The sequence below is a fragment of the Microcaecilia unicolor genome, chromosome 7, assembly GCF_901765095.1.
Source record: "Microcaecilia unicolor chromosome 7, aMicUni1.1, whole genome shotgun sequence".
NCBI classification, from domain to species: Eukaryota; Metazoa; Chordata; class Amphibia; order Gymnophiona; family Siphonopidae; genus Microcaecilia; species Microcaecilia unicolor.
Window position 1 is genome coordinate 1424929 of NC_044037.1, and position 21918 is coordinate 1446846.

The 21918-nt window shown below is 44.2% G+C and overlaps 1 protein-coding gene across 1 annotated transcript in view; it reads left to right on the forward strand.

The window, feature by feature from the left end:
• Nucleotides 1-21918, forward strand: part of ZMYM3 (zinc finger MYM-type containing 3) — a 271782-nt gene that overhangs the window by 129182 nt on the left and 120682 nt on the right. Inside the window, 3 exon segments of the mRNA XM_030209787.1 lie at nt 1796-2087; nt 5530-5707; nt 17951-18163. Coding sequence (XP_030065647.1) covers nt 1796-2087; nt 5530-5707; nt 17951-18163 — 683 coding nt within the window.

Sequence of the window (21918 nt, forward strand, 5' to 3'; positions counted from 1 at the left end):
GTTGACAAAAATTGATCTCTAGTTGAGTCCTCCTTTCCTCGAGTTGCTCTACTAGGATTATTGCAGCCAAAAGAACCCTTGCTAATTGGTTAGCAGATTGCTTGGATAGGTCGAACTCTGGACGGACATGTCTAGAGGGCCTGATTTTATAGCAGGAGACCTATTTGAGAAGTCCAAAAGGTGCCTATTTTCTAAATGTAAAACTAAGGAGACTTCCACCAAACATGTGAGAGGCTGGACCATCAAACTAAAGAAGCTCTATACTGATAACAGCCAGCAAATTTATAACCTTGTAATCCACTTTCATCCTCGGTCCAAACCTCCCAGTGCAAAATTTTCAATGATGTTTTTTCTTATAAGTCCAACATTCTTATAAAACAGTCCATACAAAATATACTTTCAACTCGTATACCAACAAATACTTAGCTCAAATTTGCAGAAGTCGCAGTGTAATTCACAGTCCAAAACTCCCAACTTGACATGATCGTATTTCAACCAATGGTCTGCTTCAATGGGATTCCTCTTCAGTCATTTAAATCTCTCAGAGTTTCTGGCTTGACAGTAGGTTTGGACAGTCTATTCTCTGGGACCTCTTTTTAAGGGTCATAATCTAGGAACCATTTTTATTTGGGTTGTCATTTTTCTTCTTAGATTTTTTTTTTTTGTTTTGTTTTGTCTTCTTAAAATTATCTTATTTGTGGTGGTTATTTTGTTGGAAGACAGCCCTTATCTAGGGTTTCTTAAATTGTGGCCGATTCATCCTGCTTGTCAGTGGGGAAAAATTACCTGGAATAGATGTTCTCTGTGGACTGGAGGCTAATCCAGCACATACAACTTTCTCAGTCTACCCTTTAAGCTTAGATATAAAACTGAAATGTGCTTGTCTGGGCTGCACACAATCATCACTCATGAAAACCTTTCTAGGCTTTACTGGGGACAGTGCTTGCAAATGAATTAGTGTTGCATATGACATAGGACAGTAATGCATCTTGCTCCTAAGCCAAGACATGTGTAGTATGATCCCATGCTCTCACATTTTCCACTAATGATTGCTGTAGTACTTGCATCGTACCAAAGAGAGCTTCCTTCCAGAGTACATAACATATAATATGAATAGGCAGAAAATTCCATTTAATCAGGCCTTTGGTTTCCGAAATGACGATGGGAAATATTTCTGTATTCTTCTGCCACAGTTTCTTGGTCTCAGACTGCGTTTCTTGGTACTTGACGATATTTTCTTTCTCCCAATTATTTGGAGTAATCACTTGGGACTGACACCTCGTATGATCAATGTTATTCTGCCAATGATTATTACATGTGCTCTTAAAATTTTTCTGAGCTTTTTTTATGATGTTACCTCTTCTGTGGCTAATTATCCTGCGTCTCTGGAGAGCACCTGTTACAAATAAGTTGCAGGTTCATATGCAAAACGCTGTGGAGCAGAAAATTTGCACAGATAAGTTTATCTAAATATTCAGTGTTAATGGAAAGGTGTGCTGACCAATGTATGCAGATAACTTTAGGATAGCTCTTTGGCTAATGGCCCACTTTAATCCAGGTAAATTGTACATGGGCAGACATTTGTCTGGACAAAATGTAGCCAGTGGAGAGGAATTTAAAGTACCAGGGCTTATCTTTTTTTTTTTTTTTTTTAATTGCCTTCTGGAATTCTGGTTCTCTTCACATGTTTTTATTGATTTCTGTACTTTTTTCTTTGAATTTCCCATTTCCCTCCTTTTGTCTTTCTTATGGTCCTCTTTCCCATAGTTCTAATTGCCTGTTCCACCCCTTGCAGTGCAGCTGTCTGATGAGGACTCGGATGCTATGGTAGATGATCCTAATGATGAAGACTTTGTTCCTTTTCGCTCCCGGAGGCCGACACGCATGTCTCTACGTACACAGATGGCGCAGCGTTCTGCTCGTTCTACCATAACTAAGATGACATGTGCATACTGCCGGACGCCTTTACAGAAGGGACAGACTGCATACCAGCGCAAGGGGCAGCCTCAGCTCTTCTGCTCGTCTGCATGTCTCACTGCCTTTTCCAAGAAGCCACTGTCTAGGAAGATCTGTGCCTTCTGCAAAAAGTATGTGTTCCTCCCTTTTCTTCCATTAGTGTCCGTCACTGTCTTCTCTTGTCTTTCCACTGAGATTATCTGATATCCTTACAGTTTACAGTTCATTTTTGTTCCTCAATTTCTAATCCTTCTCCCACATTTCTGCCCCATACAGCTTAAATATCACTTTTCACATACATAAACCAGCATGGGGATGTTCCCCAGAAAGTTTATGTGCAAATGGTTCCTCACCAGAGACTAAGACTAATATTCATCACACCCATGAAAGCCCAGAAACAAGCCTGATGATGAATTAAATTATATATTTTTAAAATTTGGGCTCCTGTCTGGTTTGGGTGAAAGTAGTGCATCTTTTTTTGGCTACCACGGTCCTTGAGGGCCACAACCCAGTTGGGTTTTCAAGATTTCCACAATGAATATGTATAAGATTGATTTGCATATACTGCTTCCATTTTGTGCAAATAGACATCATGCTATTCATTGTGGAAATCTTGAAAACCTGACTGGGTTGTGGCCCTTGAGGACTGAGGTTGCCCCCCCCCCCCCCCCCCCCCCGCTCTAGTTGGATAGCAGAAGAAATAAGTTATTATGGGGCCAGTATTCAGCAGACCAAGGCCAGTTAACATAAAGCATATCTGGGTAACATCAGCCAGTTATTTCTGGAATTAGCAGGTTAAGTCCTACCACTCAATAGAAGCAGTCAGTGAAAGTCTTGAGTAATTTTCTTTGGCTTTAGAAACCAGCCAGTGGCTGGGACCCTCTCCCCCCCACAATTGCCTCCACTGATGTTGAGTTGGAGTGGACAAGGGGTCTCTTTTGAGATCTACTGCAACTCCTTTAGAGCTTGGTTTACTGAGGCTATTGTCCCATTCTTTGTCCAAGGGAAAGGAGAGCTTAGTGAATCAGGCTCGTAATATACCCTTGCAGGCCACTGGCAGAAACTCACAGCTAGTAGCACCCCTTCCAACTCAGGCTCTCCCCCCCCCCCCCCCCACCAGCTCCTAATTCCAATCTCAACTTCTCAACTTTAGCTAGCCCTCACCATCCAGCAAGCCAATCATCCATACCCCAGCTTCTACCCCAGCAAGTCACACCCTATTCCTGACCTAGCAAGCCAGTCATGCATACTCCAGCCTCTACCCCAGGAAGCCAGACCCTGACCTAGCAGGCCAGGCATCCATACTCCAGCCAGCCAGACCCTATTCCTGACCCAGCAAGCCCGTCATCCATACTCCAGCCCCTACCCTAGCAAACAAACCAGCCAGCCAGCCACCTCCTAGCTTCATCCTTCTTCACCACTGATCCACACCTTACTGTCTGCAATGCAGGATCTTTTTCCTTCCTACACCTTGTGGCTCTGAATGAGTCTGTACACTACAGAAAGGACAATATTCTTGCTCTGGCTGCAGCCTCAAATGGGACACACAACTCTCAGGCACCAGGTGGAAATTTCTAGTTGTGGTCACCTGCATCTGGGATTTCTTGAAATCTGGGTTAAAAGTATTTCTGCAGTCTGACTTAACCAGTTACACCAAAAATGCAACACTGGAATGCCCCAAGCAAATCTTGTGACTCTTAGTCTCTGTTGTTCATAGCGAAATAGGTCAGTGTTCAGCCGCTATGATTGGTGGTTTTTTTTTTTGTTTTAATGGCAAGTGCAGTAGCCAGAGAAATCCAGATACTGAGTGCCGGTATCTAGGCAGTGGCTAGTGATGAATATTTGAATAGAGCGATGACCAGTGCCACTATCTGGATGGTTACCTATGTAGTGGACTAAAGTGGGTAGTTATTAAGATGCAGTAAAAGTCCAGTATTTACTGCATCTTAATTTCCCATGAGAATAACTAACCTGCAAAATCTCAGTACTGATGCTCCCAAGCCAATCGTGCCAATGCTCCCCCACTTCCTCCAGGCCTACCTCGCAAAATCCCTGAGGAATAGTTGTCTCGGGACATGTGCAATTCCCAGTTGTTCCTGTCGTTGGCTCCAAGTTCAAGACCCCCTATTGGTAGTTTTGTGGTACTACCGCCAGGGGCCTAGCTACTGAAACTGCCACTAGGGTTGCTGGGACCATTTTGGACCTGACAGCAGCAGCAGGGTCAAGAGCTACTGGGTATTATTCTTGCCTTGACTCCACTAGAGTCCAGGGACTGTGCAGGGTAGGACCAGGGGGTCTTTGGGAGGTTATGTTGAAAGGGGCTGGGGTGATGGAAGGGGAAGCTTATTTTATGATTGGCTAACCCCTTTTAAGAAACTGTTCTTGAGCATTGGGCTGTGGTGCTCCCAGCCAGCCTTTTTGCTGGCTTTATTTTTCCAGGAATAAGGCAAAGCTGTATTATTCAACTTGTAGTAATGAGATGTTTTGCCTGCTTTTCATCTCATTACTGTTTATCTTATAATATCTAAAGTAATGTGTGTTATGGTAGTGTAACACAGGTTGTTGCCCTTTAAAACAGGTTAAGACGTAAGTGATGCTTGGTATGGCCGTAATGCATCTAATTAACTTAGGGCCTGATATTCAGCCGGCGGCAATCAGGTTTTGCTGCCCGCACCTGGCATTATACCTGGAAATTCAGAGCTGGGCCATTGAATTTCCAGGTATATGGAGCCGGTAAAAATATAGCCGAGTAACTGGCTATGAAGAACCGCATAAACACTCCACTCCTGGAACACCCCCAAAATAGCTTGGGTGCTAATGTGGTTAAGTGCTGCTGAAAATACCCCCCAGACAGGTGATTTAAACGACCAGGAGCCTCGTTTTGAGTAAATGTTATTGCTGTCCTCATTCTGCTTCGTGCTGGGGTGATTTTCAGCAGATGCTGCTATGTGGGTAAGTGCATATGAATGTTCAGCTTCAAATTTGATGTCCGAGAAGGACTCTGAGTTCATTCTTAATACAGACTGTTTGCTTTCATTCTAGCATCTTCAGAACTTCCGCTTACCCTGGCCATTTTTGAATTGTATTGCTGCATTTGATTTCCATCAACTTTTCTTTGAAGAAAAGTTTCTTCTGTTGTTTCCTTCCCTTTCAGCCATGTCATAACCCTCTTTCTAAAAGTCTTTCCATTGAACTACATAGGACTCATCTGCATTTTTTAAATACCTTTTGAGTTATTTGAATGCCAAGTGTTTTTTCTATCCCCAGATCATTCAGGAATGGAGCAATACATAATACTCATGTAATTTATGCTGATAAGGATGTAAGAACATAAGAATAGCCATACTGGGTCAGATCAATGGTCCATCTAGCCCAGTATCCTGCTTCCAGCAGTGGCCGATCCAGGTCCCAAGTACCTGGCAGAAACTTTCCATGTTACTGATCCCAGGGACAAGCAGTGGTTTTCCAGCGTCTATCTCAATAACAGACTATGGAAATGCTCATTTTGTTGTTCATTCTTCAGGGAAATGACCCGTCCTCTGTGCTGATCCTTTGCTTTCTCATTTGTCTTAGGGAAATTGTGAACAGTAGAGAATCTGTTATGGCACAGACTGGATCAGGAGGTTCTTTTCGTGAGTTTTGTACTTCTGCCTGTCTCTCCTTATACGAAGCACAGCAGCAGAAACCTGCATCACAGACATCTGATCCCTCAGATATCATTAAATGCAGCATGTGTCACAAACCCGGAGAGGTGAGTAGCATGCAGTGTCTCAGCTGGCAGGGCACTGTATAAAAAACTTTTGCAATAAAGCTTTAATTTACCCAGATTATCCTTCTGACAATGACTCGCATACAGATTTCATAATGGGTGAGTAGAAAGGGTGAATTAGATGGGGGTGGAATGGGCAAGGAATTTGAAGCATTACCTACAAAACTGGTGAGGAAATTCCAGAATGCGTGGAATAAACACAGAGGATTAGTATATACAAAAAGGATGGCATCTAATTAAAGCAAAATTTAAATGACCTGATAACTGGAGTGAGCTTTTGATGGCAGCTTCAGAGGTTGGGAAATAAGACCGATGCCAGGTCTGGGTCCTGTAAATGGCAAAAACAGATGATCAAGGCTGGAGTGGACTTCGAAAGCAACTCCAGTAGTTGGGAAGTAGGACTGGTGCCGGGTAGACGTCTACGATCTGTGCCCCAAAATTGTCGGGCAGAGACAGAGATTAAGTATTGCAGTGTTTAATCATAAAGTAACTGCATATAATAATATGTACAGCGATTATAAATGATGATGATTATTATTAATAACACTGAGTTTTGGAACTTTTTCTTGAGGAATGAAGGTACAGCAAGCCCTGTAAATATTTGGGAGCGTTTTAAGGCCTTTGCACGTGGTCTTTGCATATCAAAGCAGGCCTTCTGCACTAAGATGAAATGTCAACCTCGTTTAAAGCTTAGTCAGCGGCTGGGAGAGCTAGAAAGAGCTTATAGAGCTCAACCATCACGAGATAGAATTCGCCAACAATTAACTCAGTGTCTGTCGGAGAGAGCTGTGGGAGTTGGACTTGGAGGATATAGCAACCTCTCTTCAGCAGGTGAGGCCAAAATATTTTGCAGGAGGCTACAAGGCAGGGCGACTATTGGTGACAAAAAATTCGGAAACAGAGTGCTCACAACACAATCTTACAGGTGAAGACCCTAGAGGGGGAGGTAGTACAGAGCGAGGATGCCATAGGTCGGTAGTTTGTTCGTTTCTACGAGAAACTATATGCCAAAGACCAAGGGGTGACAAATGCTGAGGTAGACTATATAGAAGGAATTTCCTTACCTACCCTACCGCCTAGCGCTGACTTACAGCTCTCAGCTCCTATATCATTAGATGAAGTGGCAGAAGCAATAGCTCGCCTCCCAACATATAAGGCCCCTGGATTAGTTGGCTTTTCCAACTTTTTTTATAAAAAATTTGCACCCATTTTGATAGAGCCCCTTACTCATTGCTATAATTTTTTGCTGACAGAGTCCCAATTACCACTTTCGTTTAGGCAGGCAGGAGTAGCCTTGTTACATAAACTGGGGAAAGACCCAGTCGAGTGTAGTTCTTATCGTCCCATCTCTCTTGGGAGTTTTAATACCAGCTGATTTGGATTGCATTTTTTTTTTTACTTTAAGTTTTTATTGAATGTTTTAACATATTTATAAACATTTGTAACAGTCAGACCATTCAATATACACCACTGTATAGTTGCATTTCGTTTCATAATCTCCACATATTGACTGTCCAACTAACTTGTAATACCAACATTAACATATCTTGTAAATTTCCCTCCATTCTCTAAATACAGTACCCTCCAGCCATGTTCCTCTCTAATTATCCCCAACTTTGCTTTTCGCCTGTCTAAACACAGGTGGTGAGATCTACCTTGCCCCTTATCATTTCCCATCTCCTCCTTCACCCCCCCCACTCCCCTTCAACCCTTATTCCCTGAATGTTACCCTCCCTCTATCTCCTCTACCTATCCCCCCTCCCTGGAATGTGTCCTCAACCCCTTAAAGTCCCTCAGTGAACTTTTGAAGTCTTGCCCAACCCCTTTTACGTTGAAGCACTCTTCCCTTCTATATACTGTTAGACGCTCCATATGCCACAGAAGTCTCACTTTAGCCTTCCAATCCCCTATATTTGGGGGGTCTATTGATTTCCAGCAGCTCGCAATAAGACACTTAGCCGCTGCTAATCCCCACTGCATCAGTTTGCTCTCTTCCCACACCTCTCGCTCATTATACAATCCCAGTAAACACTGCCATGGGCCACACACCAATGAAGCTCCCATTGTCCTGGCCAGCGCTTTCATCACTGCCTGCCAAAATACTACCACCCCAGCACATGTCCACCACACATGAAGAAAAGTGCCTTTACTACTACTATTTAGCATTTCTATAGCGCTACAAGGCTATATCTCCAGCACACATCTGATGCTCCTGAATACATCTTCTTTAGCCTCTCTGGGGTGTAGTACCATCATGATAACACTTTATATGCATTTTCTTGTATTAACACACAAACTGAGGCTTTTTGTACTTCCCCACATATAACTTCCCATTCCCGCTCTGTAAATTGACATTGCAGATCCCTTTCCCAGGTTTCCTGAAATGGGTATTTTTTATCCTTGTCCCCTTGGAGAAACTGGTAGATTACTGATATGGCCTTTGGGACTCTCCTCAATAATATCCATAGATTCTGTAGACTTTTCTTTTCCCTTGGATAGCCCCTCCTCCACCCCTTTTTGACTATGAAATGTTTTACGTGCATGTATGCAAATCTCTGTCCCTCAGAGATCCCATATCGGGTACACACCTCCTCAGAGCTCCACATTCCACTCCCATGCAGCACATCCTGAAATTTCACCACTCCCTTCTGCTCCCATCTTGCAAAAGTGGCATTTTCCCTGCCCACCCCAAACTTAGGTTCCCACCTTATAGAAGCCATTGAGGATACTCCTTCTTTCCATCCCCACCATTTCCTTATGTTCCCCCATAATTCGACTAAATGCCTTGGATATGGGCTAATTTCCCCCTGTTGTCCTTTCCCTATTAATTCTGTCGTCCACAACAATGATCTCAAGCTTCTCTGTGGCCAATATGACTGTTCCACCTGGACCGCCGGTTTCTCCCTCCCCCTCTTCCAATCTAAAATCATCCTCATGTGGGCTCCCCAATAATACCACTCGAGATTTGGGACCGCCCTCCCCCCCCTGCCCCACCTCTCCCCATAATATTCTTTGTGCCATTCGCGGTTTCTTGTTTCCCCATATAAAGTTCATTAAAGAACCTTGTAGCCTCCTAAGAAATGGTTTCGGTACCACTATAGGTAGTGCTTGAAATAAGAACAATATGCGCAGGAGCACATTCATTTTAATCACTGCCATTCTCCCACACCAAGACAACCATTTATTTTTCCATCTCAATAGATCATTTCTTATCTGTTCCTGTAAACAGCCATAATTAAGTTGAAATACCCTATCCAAGTTCCCTGGTACCTGTATCCCTAAATAACGAATGTTTTGTGGCGTCCATTTAAACTCATACCTGTCACTCACCCTTGACTCTTCCTCTTTGCGTAGCGATATTCCCATCATCTCACTCTTTTCCATATTTATCTTCAGCCCTGCATATGTACCATACTCCTCAAAAATGTCTTGAATCACAGCCAGTGTCCCTCCCGGGTCTTTCACGTACAGTAACATATCATCCGCAAATAACGCTATATGATCTCTCTCTCCTATCCTCATCCCTCTCATCCATGGATGCTCCCGAATCCTTTCTGCTAGCGGCTCTATATATAAAGCAAACAGAAGTGGGGACAGCGGGCACCCCTGTCTAGTCCCTCTACTTATCGGAAAGAAGGAGGAGTAACTCCCATTAATATTCAGACAGGCTCTCGGGCTCCTATACAAAGCATCAACCCATAAACTAAAATTCCCTCCTAGTCCAACACCTCCCGCAGAAACCCCCAGTTTACCCTATCGAACGCCTTTTCCGCATCCATCGATAGTATTGCCAGTCCTTCTTCCGACTTTTGGGCCTTCCATAGCAAATGTAGCGTTCTCCTAATATTGTCCCCCACTTGTCTCCCTGGTATAAATCCCGCTTGGTCCGTGTGGACTAATTTCGGCAACAGTCTGCTCAGTCTGTTTGCTAGCACTTTAGCAATAATTTTTGCGTCTACATTTAATAGGGATATTGGTCTATAGGACCCGCACCTAGTCGGGTCTTTTCCAGGTTTAGGTAGAACCACCACTCCCACCTCCATCTTGGATCTTGGGAGCTCCCCTCCTTCTAAAACTCCTCCTGAGCATACGGCTACCAAGCTCTCAAAATACTTATAGAACCGGGCCGTGAAGCCGTCTAACCCAGGGGCCTTTCCATTAGGGAGATTTTTAATAACCCCCTGTATTTCCCCCAGTCCTATAGGTTCCCCCATCCTCTGACTCTCCTCCTCGCTCAATTTATGCAGGGGGATCTGATCCAGATATCGAGATATATTTTCCCTCCGTTCCCCTGCCGGTGCTGTATATACAGTGGGGGAAATAAGTATTTGATCCCTTGCTGATTTTGTAAGTTTGCCCACTGACAAAGACATGAGCAGCCCATAATTGAAGGGTAGGTTATTGGTAACAGTGAGAGATAGCACATCACAAATTAAATCCGGAAAATCACATTGTGGAAAGTATATGAATTTATTTGCATTCTGCAGAGGGAAATAAGTATTTAATCCCTCTGGCAAACAAGACCTAATACTTGGTGGCAAAACCCTTGTTGGCAAGCACAGCGGTCAGACGTCTTCTGTAGTTGATGATGAGGTTTGCACACATGTCAGGAGGAATTTTGGTCCACTCCTCTTTGCAGATCATCTCTAAATCATTAAGAGTTCTGGGCTGTCGCTTGGCAACTCGCAGCTTCAGCTCCCTCCATACGTTTTCAATGGGATTAAGGTCTGGTGACTGGCTAGGCCACTCCATGACCCTAATGTGCTTCTTCCTGAGCCACTCCTTTGTTGCCTTGGCTGTATGTTTTGGGTCATTGTCGTGCTGGAAGACCCAGCCACGACCCATTTTTAAGGCCCTGGCGGAGGGAAGGAGGTTGTCACTCAGAATTGTACGGTACATGGCCCCATCCATTCTCCCATTGATGCGGTGAAGTAGTCCTGTGCCCTTAGCAGAGAAACACCCCCAAAACATAACATTTCCACCTCCATGCTTGACAGTGGGGACGGTGTTCTTTGGGTCATAGGCAGCATTTCTCTTCCTCCAAACACGGCGAGTTGAGTTCATGCCAAAGAGCTCAATTTTTGTCTCATCTGACCACAGCACCTTCTCCCAATCACTCTCGGCATCATCCAGGTGTTCACTGGCAAACTTCAGACGGGCCGTCACATGTGCCTTCCGGAGCAGGGGGACCTTGCGGGCACTGCAGGATTGCAATCCGTTATGTCGTAATGTGTTACCAATGGTTTTCGTGGTGACAGTGGTCCCAGCTGCCTTGAGATCATTGACAAGTTCCCCCCTTGTAGTTGTAGGCTGATTTCTAACCTTCCTCATGATCAAGGATACCCCACGAGGTGAGATTTTGCGTGGAGCCCCAGATCTTTGTCGATTGACAGTCATTTTGTACTTCTTCCATTTTCTTACTATGGCACCAACAGTTGTCTCCTTCTCGCCCAGCGTCTTACTGATGGTTTTGTAGCCCATTCCAGCCTTGTGCAGGTGTATGATCTTGTCCCTGACATCCTTAGACAGCTCCTTGCTCTTGGCCATTTTGTAGAGGTTAGAGTCTGACTGATTCACTGAGTCTGTGGACAGGTGTCTTTCATACAGGTGACCATTGCCGACAGCTGTCTGTCATGCAGGTAACGAGTTGATTTGGAGCATCTACCTGGTCTGTAGGGGCCAGATCTCTTACTGGTTGGTGGGGGATCAAATACTTATTTCCCTCTGCAGAATGCAAATAAATTCATATACTTTCCACAATGTGATTTTCCGGATTTAATTTGTGATGTGCTATCTCTCACTGTTACCAATAACCTACCCTTCAATTATGGGCTGCTCATGTCTTTGTCAGTGGGCAAACTTACAAAATCAGCAAGGGATCAAATACTTATTTCCCCCACTGTAAATCTTTGTAATACTTTAAAAAATGCTATTTCCTGATCTGTATGCATCCATTCTCCCTTCTCATCTCTTATTTTTTGTATCATTGACTTGCCCCTCCTAGCTCTCAAACATCTGGCTAGCATAGTACTTGATTTGTTAGCAAATTCAAAGTACTGCTGATGAAGGCGCGTTCTCATATATTCAATTTCAGCCATCTGTGCCTGGTCCAACTCTCCCCTTATCTTTTTGAGTTCAGTCCATACCTTTGCCGATGGATTTCTCTGGTGGGTCTTTTCTAACTTATTCATTCTCCTTCTCAGCACCATCATCATCTGACCCTTCTCTCTTTTCTTCCTGGCTCCCCACTGTGGCTTGGTGTGTCACCACCCCTTTGTACATTTTACCCCGTAGCAAGTGTCCATCTCTGGGTCTTAAGTGGGTCTCTTGCAAAAACACCACTTCCCACCTCAACCTGTTTAATTCTTTCAATACCCTTGTTCTTGTCCCAGGGTTGTTGAGCCCATTGACATTCCAAGAACCTATCTTCAATCCTTCCCCCTCCCCCTTCCCACCTCCATGGAATCCCCCCATCCTTCCCTGCCCTACCTTCCCCTCCTTCCCTTCTATATCCCTCCCTCCATCCTGGATTGCATTTTTTCTTTGAACTACCCGCCATTATTAAAAAAGGTGAAGGAAGATTTAGACCGCTGGGAGGGATTAGGCCTATCTTGGGTGGGCAGGATCAGTGCAGTGAAGAATGTGCTCCCAAGACTTTTATATTACTTTTCCAGCCTCCCCTTGCCTATCCCTAAAGCTTATTTGATCAAACTGCAGAGGAAAGTGTTTCAATATATTTGGCAACGGAAGCCACCTCGAGTGTGTAGGCAACGTATGCATGTACCTAGAGAAGAGGGAGGGATGGGGGTCCCGGATTTTTTGACTTGCTATAGAGCGTCCTAGCTTGTCGCTCTCTTTGAATGGCATGCCTTCCCGGACAAATGCTGGGTTCATTTAGCACAAGATCTGTTCCAGGAAATGCCATTGCAGTACGTACCGTGGCTCTCATTGCAAAACTTGAGAAGTAGGATGACACGAGCACCATTTGGAGCTTCATGCACTTTAGACACTTTTCCATCAACAACAATATTTTTTAGCAACACCAATAATATATGCTTCTGGATTTGATGCACCAGCCCAGCCTTTCACAGATGAGCAAAACAGGGTTGTAAGGTGTTAGGACATTTAGTGGTTAGAGGTACAGTGATCCCCTTTCCAGTACTACAAGAAAGATATGGATTAAAGGAGGGTGATGGTTTTCTCTATGGGCAGTTATATGACTTTATGAAGAGAAGGGTATTTCCTGATTGGGATCGGGGAGATCAAGGTTTGTTAAAAATTTTTCATATGGGAGTTGGAACAGGATTGATTTCTAGATTATATCGAGCATTGTTATTTAGTCAACCTATATCCCAACAATATGAGAAGAAGTGGGAGAAAATGCTCAATGTTCCTTTATCAACCGAACAGTAGCATAGGATTTATAAGCGCCTACCGAGAGCCACCATTGCATCTAACTATATTGAACCATGGATATAAAATGCTATTCCAATGGTACTATACCCCAGCCAGATTATATAAGATGTTCGGCACGGGGAAGAAAGAGTGTTGGAGAGGCTGTTCTGTTCAAGGTTCTTTTGAACACATCTGGTGGCTCTGTCCCAAAATTCAGCCCTATTGGCTGATGATTGCAGAGATGTTTCACGAGATGACAGGACTCTACTGTGTGCCAAGTATTCTGAATTTCCTGTTTAATGACTATCCAGCACATTGTGAAGATATCACAGGACAACTGCTGATGCTGGTGGTGTCAGCAGCTTCCCTTTGCGTGGCGGCTGCCTGGCGAAAGCTAGAGCCTCCTAATAAGGAACAAGTGATGCAAAACCTAGACTATTTATATCTGATGTCCAAACTAACGACATTGAAGCACGATCGGATGGGTCACTTTTATGCAGTATGGAAGCCGTACCAGAGGTGGAGAGGTACTGTCTTGCAGTGAACTTTATATTGTAAGAATACTTTCGGTTTACCTTAATTGAGCAAGTTGGGAGGGGGAGGGGGGGAGGAAGTTTGTGCTGTTATCTATATTGCTACTAAACCAATCACTGATGCTATTCTGTATCAATGCATGACTTGTTACAGTACAATTGTTTGTATTTTCTTTGCAATTTGAATAAAGCATAAGAAAAAAAGAAAAACTGGTAAAACGGAGACATGTACTATAAGCTCTGTAAAAAAAAGCTGGAAATGGATACCGAGGCAGAAGATTTCTGTGTCATCCACTGGAAACTTTGTAAATACTAACATCACAGTACCTGCAGGGCTGGCTCAAGGGACTGTGATGCCCCCCTCCCCCCACCTGGTGCAGGTGATCCAATATCTTCCCCTCTGTCTCAAGTCCCACCTCCTGCTGGACCAGGTGAAGAACTAGCTTAGGGCACTGGTGATAAAAAGCACCACAATCCCATGCCAGCATATATTCCTGTAGGAGTTTCAAGGTAGACCAGACAGGGATTTTGGCGCTCTGGGTCCATAGGTTGAGCCGACCTTGTGTACCAGATAAGCCAGGTGCATAGCTACGGTGGCCCAATCTGGGCTCAGGCCCACACAGTTTGTTCTGGTCCTCTAGGTGCCGGTTAGGCTGCAGTGGGCGTGCACAGCCACCTCAGCAGCTGCTAGCCACGTGCATTTTGCTTAAAGCCGACAGAAAAAATAGCAGCTCACCAGACTCTAGTCCTCTGGAGGCTCTTGAGTCTTATTTGTTTTTTTGTTCAGGTCCGGGTCAGGAAGTCATCTGCTCTAGCACCGTAGGCCTGTGCTCTGCTGCTCTTGCTTCCGTCGGGGTCTGTCTCGCTCACGGTGCTCCCACTGCCCCTGTAGCTGGTGCCGTGGTTCAGCCACCGGGTTTCCTCTGCAGGAGAAGACGTATTGGGCCCTCGCCACCTGGATCAGCCTTAAATTTAGCCCCCAGCTCCCCACCCCCAAGGGACCCAGCGCACAGAGCAGTGCTTTCTGCCACTTTCACACAAATTTGGTAAAATTAAGCCCAGCTGCCCATTTTTTAACATATACACTGAGTGTAATGATGGTGGTGGGCTTCTGGGTGGGGGTGGTCTCTTCATTGCCTAGGGAGAAAATATGTTTAATCATTAAATATATCTCCCCCCCCCCCCCTCCCAGGCAGTGAAGAGCCGATCCCCACCCACAAACCCACCAACAACAAATTTTAATGGGGGGTGGGTAGGGAGGGATGGGATGTAGACTGGGGCTGATGACTAGCCTTGGGATGGATGGTGGGGAAGAGAAGAGATAATGGTGGGCTATGGGTAGGATAGAGAAGGGAAGGGCTGATGGTGGGCTATGGGGGATGGTTTGGGGGGTAGGATAGGGAAGGGCTGATGGTGGGCTATGGGGATGGATTGGGGGGTAGGGTAGAGAAGGGAAGGGCTGATGATGGGCTATGGGGGTGGATTGGGGAGTAGGATAGGGAAGGGAAGGGCTGATGGTGGGCTATGGGGATGGATTGGGGGGGTAGGGTAGAGAAGGGAAGGGCTGATGATGGGATATGGGGGTGGATTAGGGGGTAGGGAAGGGCTGATGATGGGATATGGGGGTGGATTGGGGGGTAGGGTAGAGAAGGGAAGGGCTGATGGTGGGCTACGGGGATGAATTGGTGGGTAGGGTAGAGAAGGGAAGGGCTGATGGGCTATGGGGATGGTTTGGAGGGTAGGATAGGGAAGGGCTGATGATGGGATATGGGGGTGGATTAGGGGGTAAGGTAGAGAAGGGAAGGGCTGATGATGGGATATGGGGGTGGATTGGGGGGTAGGGTAGGGAAGGGCTGATGGGCTATGGGGATGAATTGGTGGGTAGGGAAGGGCTGATGATGGGATATGGGGGTGGATTAGGGGGTAAGATAGAGAAGGGAAGGGCTGATGGAAGGAAGGGCTACGGGGATGAATTGGGGGGTAGGGTAGAGATGGGAAGGGCTGATGGTGGGCTACGGGGATGGATTGGGGGGGTAGGATAGAGAAGGGAAGGGCTGATGGTGGGCTACAGGGATGAATTGGGTGGGGTGAAGGGAAGAGCTGATGCCAATCTATGAGATAATTTCTAATTTTTGGTCCTTTATTCTGTAATTGATTAGGGTTGGTCTATGTTCTGTATGTGACCAAGCAGGTGAGAGATTCTGCTGGTATGTGGTTTGTGTGGTCTCTGAGTCTGACTTGTCTGGCTTTTCCAATGGGATATGTATTTTTGTTGTCTATATTCACTGCTGCCTTTTCTGGTCAAGTTTAAGATATGGGATAACGTAACTATACAGTATTTAAAAACATCATTGTTTTCATTAAGTATGTATATGGTTTATGTTGATCAGGGCAGCTGTTGGGCAGACTACTTAGATATCCATCATTGTTCATTCTAAGGCATTATTTTATAGTATCCCAAGAAACACTACTCATACCTGTATACATAGTGCCCACCCATATTAGCTCTGGGCCCACTCAAAGTGTCAGGTCTGGCTAAGCCACTGAGATAAGCACTGTGATTACGATCCATAGAGAATTATGAAAAATGGAACATTCCCATTTTAACAAATAAAAAGCTGGATGCAAGAAATCCAGAACTAATGGTAAAGGAGAAATACCCCAAGTGAGTATTTTGTTTTGCAAATTCTGCGTAGAGTGAAGATCCTCAAATATCAAGAAATGTGACAAAAAGAGAAAGAAATGTTTTCTCTTTGATTGGGTGCTACAGGTTTCATTATGATTTGAGGCAGCAACGTCCCTTTGTGAGAAGCTCCACTGGCTCCCGATCAAAGAGTGGATTGAATTCATAGTCTGTGCTCTTACCTACAAGATTGTATACGGGGACGCTCCAGTCTACATGTTCAGCCTGATCGACCTCCCACCCAGAAATTCCGTGCAGTCGTCCCGCACCTACCTCATTCTCCACTTTCCTAACTGCAGGAACTTAAGATAGAAGCTGCTCTTTGCCTCTTCATTTTGCTTCCAGTGTCCCCGTTACTGGAAGGTTCTGCCTTCAACGTTAAAAGAGATGACCGATCACAGTCTGTTCAAGAAATCCTTGAAGACCTACCTTTGAGATCGATCATTCTCCTCAACTGCTTGATCTTCTGCATCTTCGTCTTCCTTTCCCCTGCTGTTTCCCTCCCTTCCCCTCATGTACTCTATTCTCTGCTTTGCACTACTGCTATTTATTATGTTGTACTTTTCACCTAACATTGTAAGCCACATAGAGCCTGCCTTGGTGGGATTATGCGGGATATAAATGTTCATGATAAATAAAATAAATTAAAGGAAGTGTTCAAACAACACTGTGATAGATTGGCTGTATGTATTATATCTCAGGATTCCAGAAGGAAGTAAATTTAACAAACTGAGATATATTGTGCATACCATGACAGTATGAACTTCACTCAGGAGACAGTGCCCATGAGAGGAATAATTCTACCTAACAGGAGGTACCAATATAAATATTACACCAGGCTCTAGAACCTGTTAAAAACTGGGCCAACTACAAACCAGCAAAATACCACATCTTAGTCATACACACAGAACGTGATTGCACACCTTCAGCAAAATAAAAAGCCCCTGTCTCCACTAACAGATCTGAATCGAATGTAGCCAACTGTAAATTCTCCAGGGAGGCAGGCTGCGGCAGTAGCTATACCTCAGGGTTCAGGGTTCCTGCCTCGGAAGTGGGGGTTGAAAATGAAATTACAAGTGGTGCAGCCACGGAGTTAGGGGGAGATATAAGTGGAGCTGGCACCAAGAAGCAAGTTTGAAATAAAAAGTAACAGCAGACATGAGGGAACGAGGGGGGATAATCTTGTGGGAACTATAGCAGCTTCGATCGAAACAGAGCCAGGTACGCATGGCAATCAGCAGGCATAGTATAGGTCCTATACTTTCTGGCTGTCTGCTGATTGCTAATGCTGCATATGAAGTAAGGTTGGTGTTGGGAGAACTTCAGCCAGCTTGTTGATTTTGAGTGAGGTCATGGCCCCTGTGGCCAACTCCATTCTGATGCCTATTGTAGGAACAATGTTGGATTCATAGACACTGGTGGACAGGTAAAAGATCAGTTGCACTGTGGCATCAGTAAAGGCATTACCTGGGGATTAAGAGAAAAGATACAGTGGGTGGGATGTGCAGCTTTCTTGGATGTAGAATTAATATATTTAGGTAGGTGGATTATGTGAGATTGAAGGGACATTGGGTACTTGAATGGGCAACTAATACAAATATCCTTGTTTTACAGATTCAGCATGAGGTGAGCAATGGGAACGTGGTCCATCGGCTCTGCAGTGATGCTTGTTTTACCAGATTCAGGGCCACGAAGGGCTTGAAAACCAACTGCTGTGATAACTGTGGCATTTATATCTATAATAAGGGGCTTCCCCTGGAATATCTGTTTCATGAAGGACAACAAAAACGATTTTGCAACTCAATGTGTTTAAACAGCTATAAAAAGGTAAGGACTGTTTGCAAAAGAGGATTACATTTGGGGGGAAAGGGACCAAGGGTACAGTCGGAGGCATATCTACTATAAGAATAGAAACAATGCTAAACAATTCCTGTCTCATCCGCATTGTCAGCCTGTGCTTTTTGTTCTTGGGACCAGAGGGGGATAATCTTCAGTGGGTTTAGCAGAGATTTGATCACAATCCCTTGTGGTTCTCTTTGGTTTACATTCACACAACCGATCTTTAGTTTTTGGGTTCGGCTTCAGCCAAAACCAGGCAATAAGCTTCGGCTGCAGTTTCAGTCAGACTCTAGATGGAGTTTGTCTGGGCTGAGTTAAGGTGTCCATAGGCGTTGGGGAGGGGTTTGCATTTATGTACGTAATTTATATGTGTAAAAAAAGTGTCATGTTTAAATTCTTTTTATTTCAAATCCAGAAAACTAAAGTATAACTTGGGATATCGTGGGATATAAATGTCTTAAAATATAAATTAAAAAGAACAGATATTGCCAAATCTCCATTCTCAAATATGACGTCGCTTAGTAATATATCAGATTAGTAAAGGAAATGGAACACAAAACTCCCCCATTCCTCCTCCTTCCCTATGCCCCTTAGCTCCCCCTCACCCGCCCACCCAAAGTCCCTATACTCCACAGCAGAGCTTCATATTCACAATTCCAAATTATTTAGCAATGCATTCTGAACTGAATTAATGAGGGGTTAATTATCCCCTAGGTTCTGGCCGGTACCGGGATAGAGTAGTCCTGAGAAGGCTGATCAGACCTCCAATCTGACTCCATCTCTGAGTAGAATAATTTAGTTTCTCTTTAAGTAACAGATATTAATGAAGGGATAGGTTCAATTAAAAGATTTATTTATTACTCACCCAAGGCAGGTTACATAAGCAAGATATTCTTATGGGGAGATCTCTGATAGGGTGACAGAGGTCTACCTCTAGCCACAGACTCTTCAGACTCCTCTTCCATAGGGAGGCCGTCAACCATATTTATACTCTCCTCATTACATTAGGTTCTATGGAGTTCTAAAAAAAAACTACTTCTAGGCAAATGGCCCAGGTGGCCGGATAACAGTTTTTTTCTCTTAACCGCAGATTCTGATATTTTTACCCTTGGAAAAAGTCCCCACCTTTTTCCGGCAGATGGGCAGTTGTTTTTGTCCACAAATGCTCTTTCTTCTGTTTTTTTCATGTACCTGGTATAAGGTCCCTCCCAGCTATCTCTGCGGTCAAAATCTGTTTTCATCACTCCACACTAACAAACTAAAGTCACAGTAAGAAAATGCTCTTTTAATCTCAATTACTTCTTCCTTGGCCTGTATTTCCCAGCAACCCTTTCCAACAGGTCTCAGGCTGGGTAGTAGGCCTCAGGCTTGTACTATATTTATACAGAACACACATCCATATTGCTGTTAATGGTTTTAGGAGGCTTCCTTTAAATGAATGCGAAAAAAAGGCAGTTGGAATGAGAGTCTGCCAAGCATATTATTTTCAACTGACATTTCAAACAGGGAAACCTAAGCCAGAAACTTTGACACAAACTGCTGAGCACAGTGCTTCCTTCTGAATTACATTAAAGTAACAGTTGAAAAACAAAATTACCTCAAGCCAAATAAAAGAATTACTACACAATACAATGAAAAAATACAAAGCCATTTGCTCGAATCTGTTCCCAAACTTATGGAAGGCCCTAGCTCCATAAACCTTAAGAATATGACCCAGGCCCAGATGCCAGCTGGATGCTGTTAGGCAGGTGGGGTGGGGTGGGGTAGGGATCTTTGGCTGTGGGGCAGAACTCTTGTGGTGGGGATCTGTGGGGTCCCTTGCCTGGTGCCAAAAGACATTTATTTATTTATTTGTTACATTTGTATCCCGCTTTAACCACAGAGGGTTAACATACATAATAAAACTATATAACTTACAAAGGACATAACAAAGTCCAGAAAATCCAAATGGCAGTGACTTAACGCTTACCACTATCATTCTAAACATGGTTTCACAAAACGATGAGCTTTTAAATAGCTTTTGACGTGTGAGCATTTGCACAGAATCTCAGAGTAGATGGAAGTTTATTCCACGGCAAAGGCCTAGCTGTTGAAAAGGCATTCTGTGGCAGATGGTACAACCAGTTGCTACATTATTTCCGAGTGCATCGATCAAGTTGGCTGGGAAATATTCAACACTTTCAGAAAATGTGCTGGAACATTTGCATAAATTCTCTGATGGAGCAATTCTAAATGTCGATGGCAGCCAATGAAGCGACTTCAAAATAGGAGTAATATGGGTCGATTTTTTTTCAACCCTACAATCAAAGAAGCCGCTGCATTCTGGATGATCTGCAGAGCCTGGAAATGAGTAGCTGTCCTACCCAAACAAAGAGAATTACTATAATCAATTTTGGTTAATACCAGGCTCTGCACCACCATCTGAAAATCTGAGGCTGACAATTTCATCTTCAGCTTACTCAACAATCAAAACTGTAAAAAATATGTAGATATCACCTGATCGATTTGAGGTTGCATCAATAGATTGAGTCTAAAAGAATCCCTAAGTTTCTGAGATAACATTTCACAGTAAAATTCACATTCTGATATCTTAAGTACTACATACATGACTTCAGATTTGCTGAATTCAAAGATAACTTATAATTCCCCATTAATTTTATCAAGGCATTCCTTAAGTCTCAAATTCAAATCAACCAGACCCTCCTGAAATGGGAGAAACAATTTCAAATCATCATCATACATTCTCTGAGACATTTAATTCCTGAAATACCAAATTCAATGACAGAAAAAAAGGTGGCACTTCGACTTGTTGAGAACTTCTCAGAAACGGAGGTCTGTGTTGCTGTAACATGTAAATACCAAATTGAATCCAAACTGGAGGTAGGAAAATCCCAATCTGGAACATTTCTTTTAAGAACATCTTTAGAGATAAAGTAATCGGCCAACTGAGAGAATGAGGGTCGTTTGTTAATCGTTGGAATAATACAAGGGTCTGTATTTTATTTATTTGTTACATTTGTATCCCACATTTTCCCACCTATTTGTAGGCTCAATGTGGCTTACATAAGTCCAGAGAGGTGGTTATAGACTCCAGGGTGAGCAGATACAGAGTGCATAGTATAATTAAATAGATCTGGCCCCTCCGAAGGGACACCACCTTGCAAGTGGTGGAGGGGCTTCCGTATTTCAATGACTCAGAGGGCTATGCTGTAGGGTTACCCATATCAGACAGGCCTCTGAGGAGAAACCAGACAAAGAGTGTCCCAACCTGGAGGATCCAAGATGGCGTTGAGGGAGGACGTACGCTAGTTGAGTTCCCGTTTTACACCAGAATGCCTGAAGAAGAAGGCGCGCTCCCCAGAGAATGGGGAAGAGAAAAGGCAAAGCCGTGGTGCTGTCCTCCTCGAACACGGCTGGGGTTCCCACCACTTCTCAGTCTATTTTGGAGAGATTCGGGGTCATAACGTTGGGGATATCGGTTCTTGCTTCGGGGAACAGCAAGGCTTTATTGCTGAATCTCAGTGGAGGGAGTGACTTTGAGTCCCCCTGTTGGCACGACCCCTCCAAGACCCGGAAATAGTAATGCTTCGCTATGGAGCAGGGGCGTAGCTATGAGTGGGCCCAGGCCCACCCAATCTTGGCCCAGGCCTGCCCAGTCTTTTGCGACCCTCACCAAGTTCCACGACGACGACAACTTATTTTGTTGTCCGCAGCGGCGAGCGGCCGTAAAAGCAGCAAGCAGC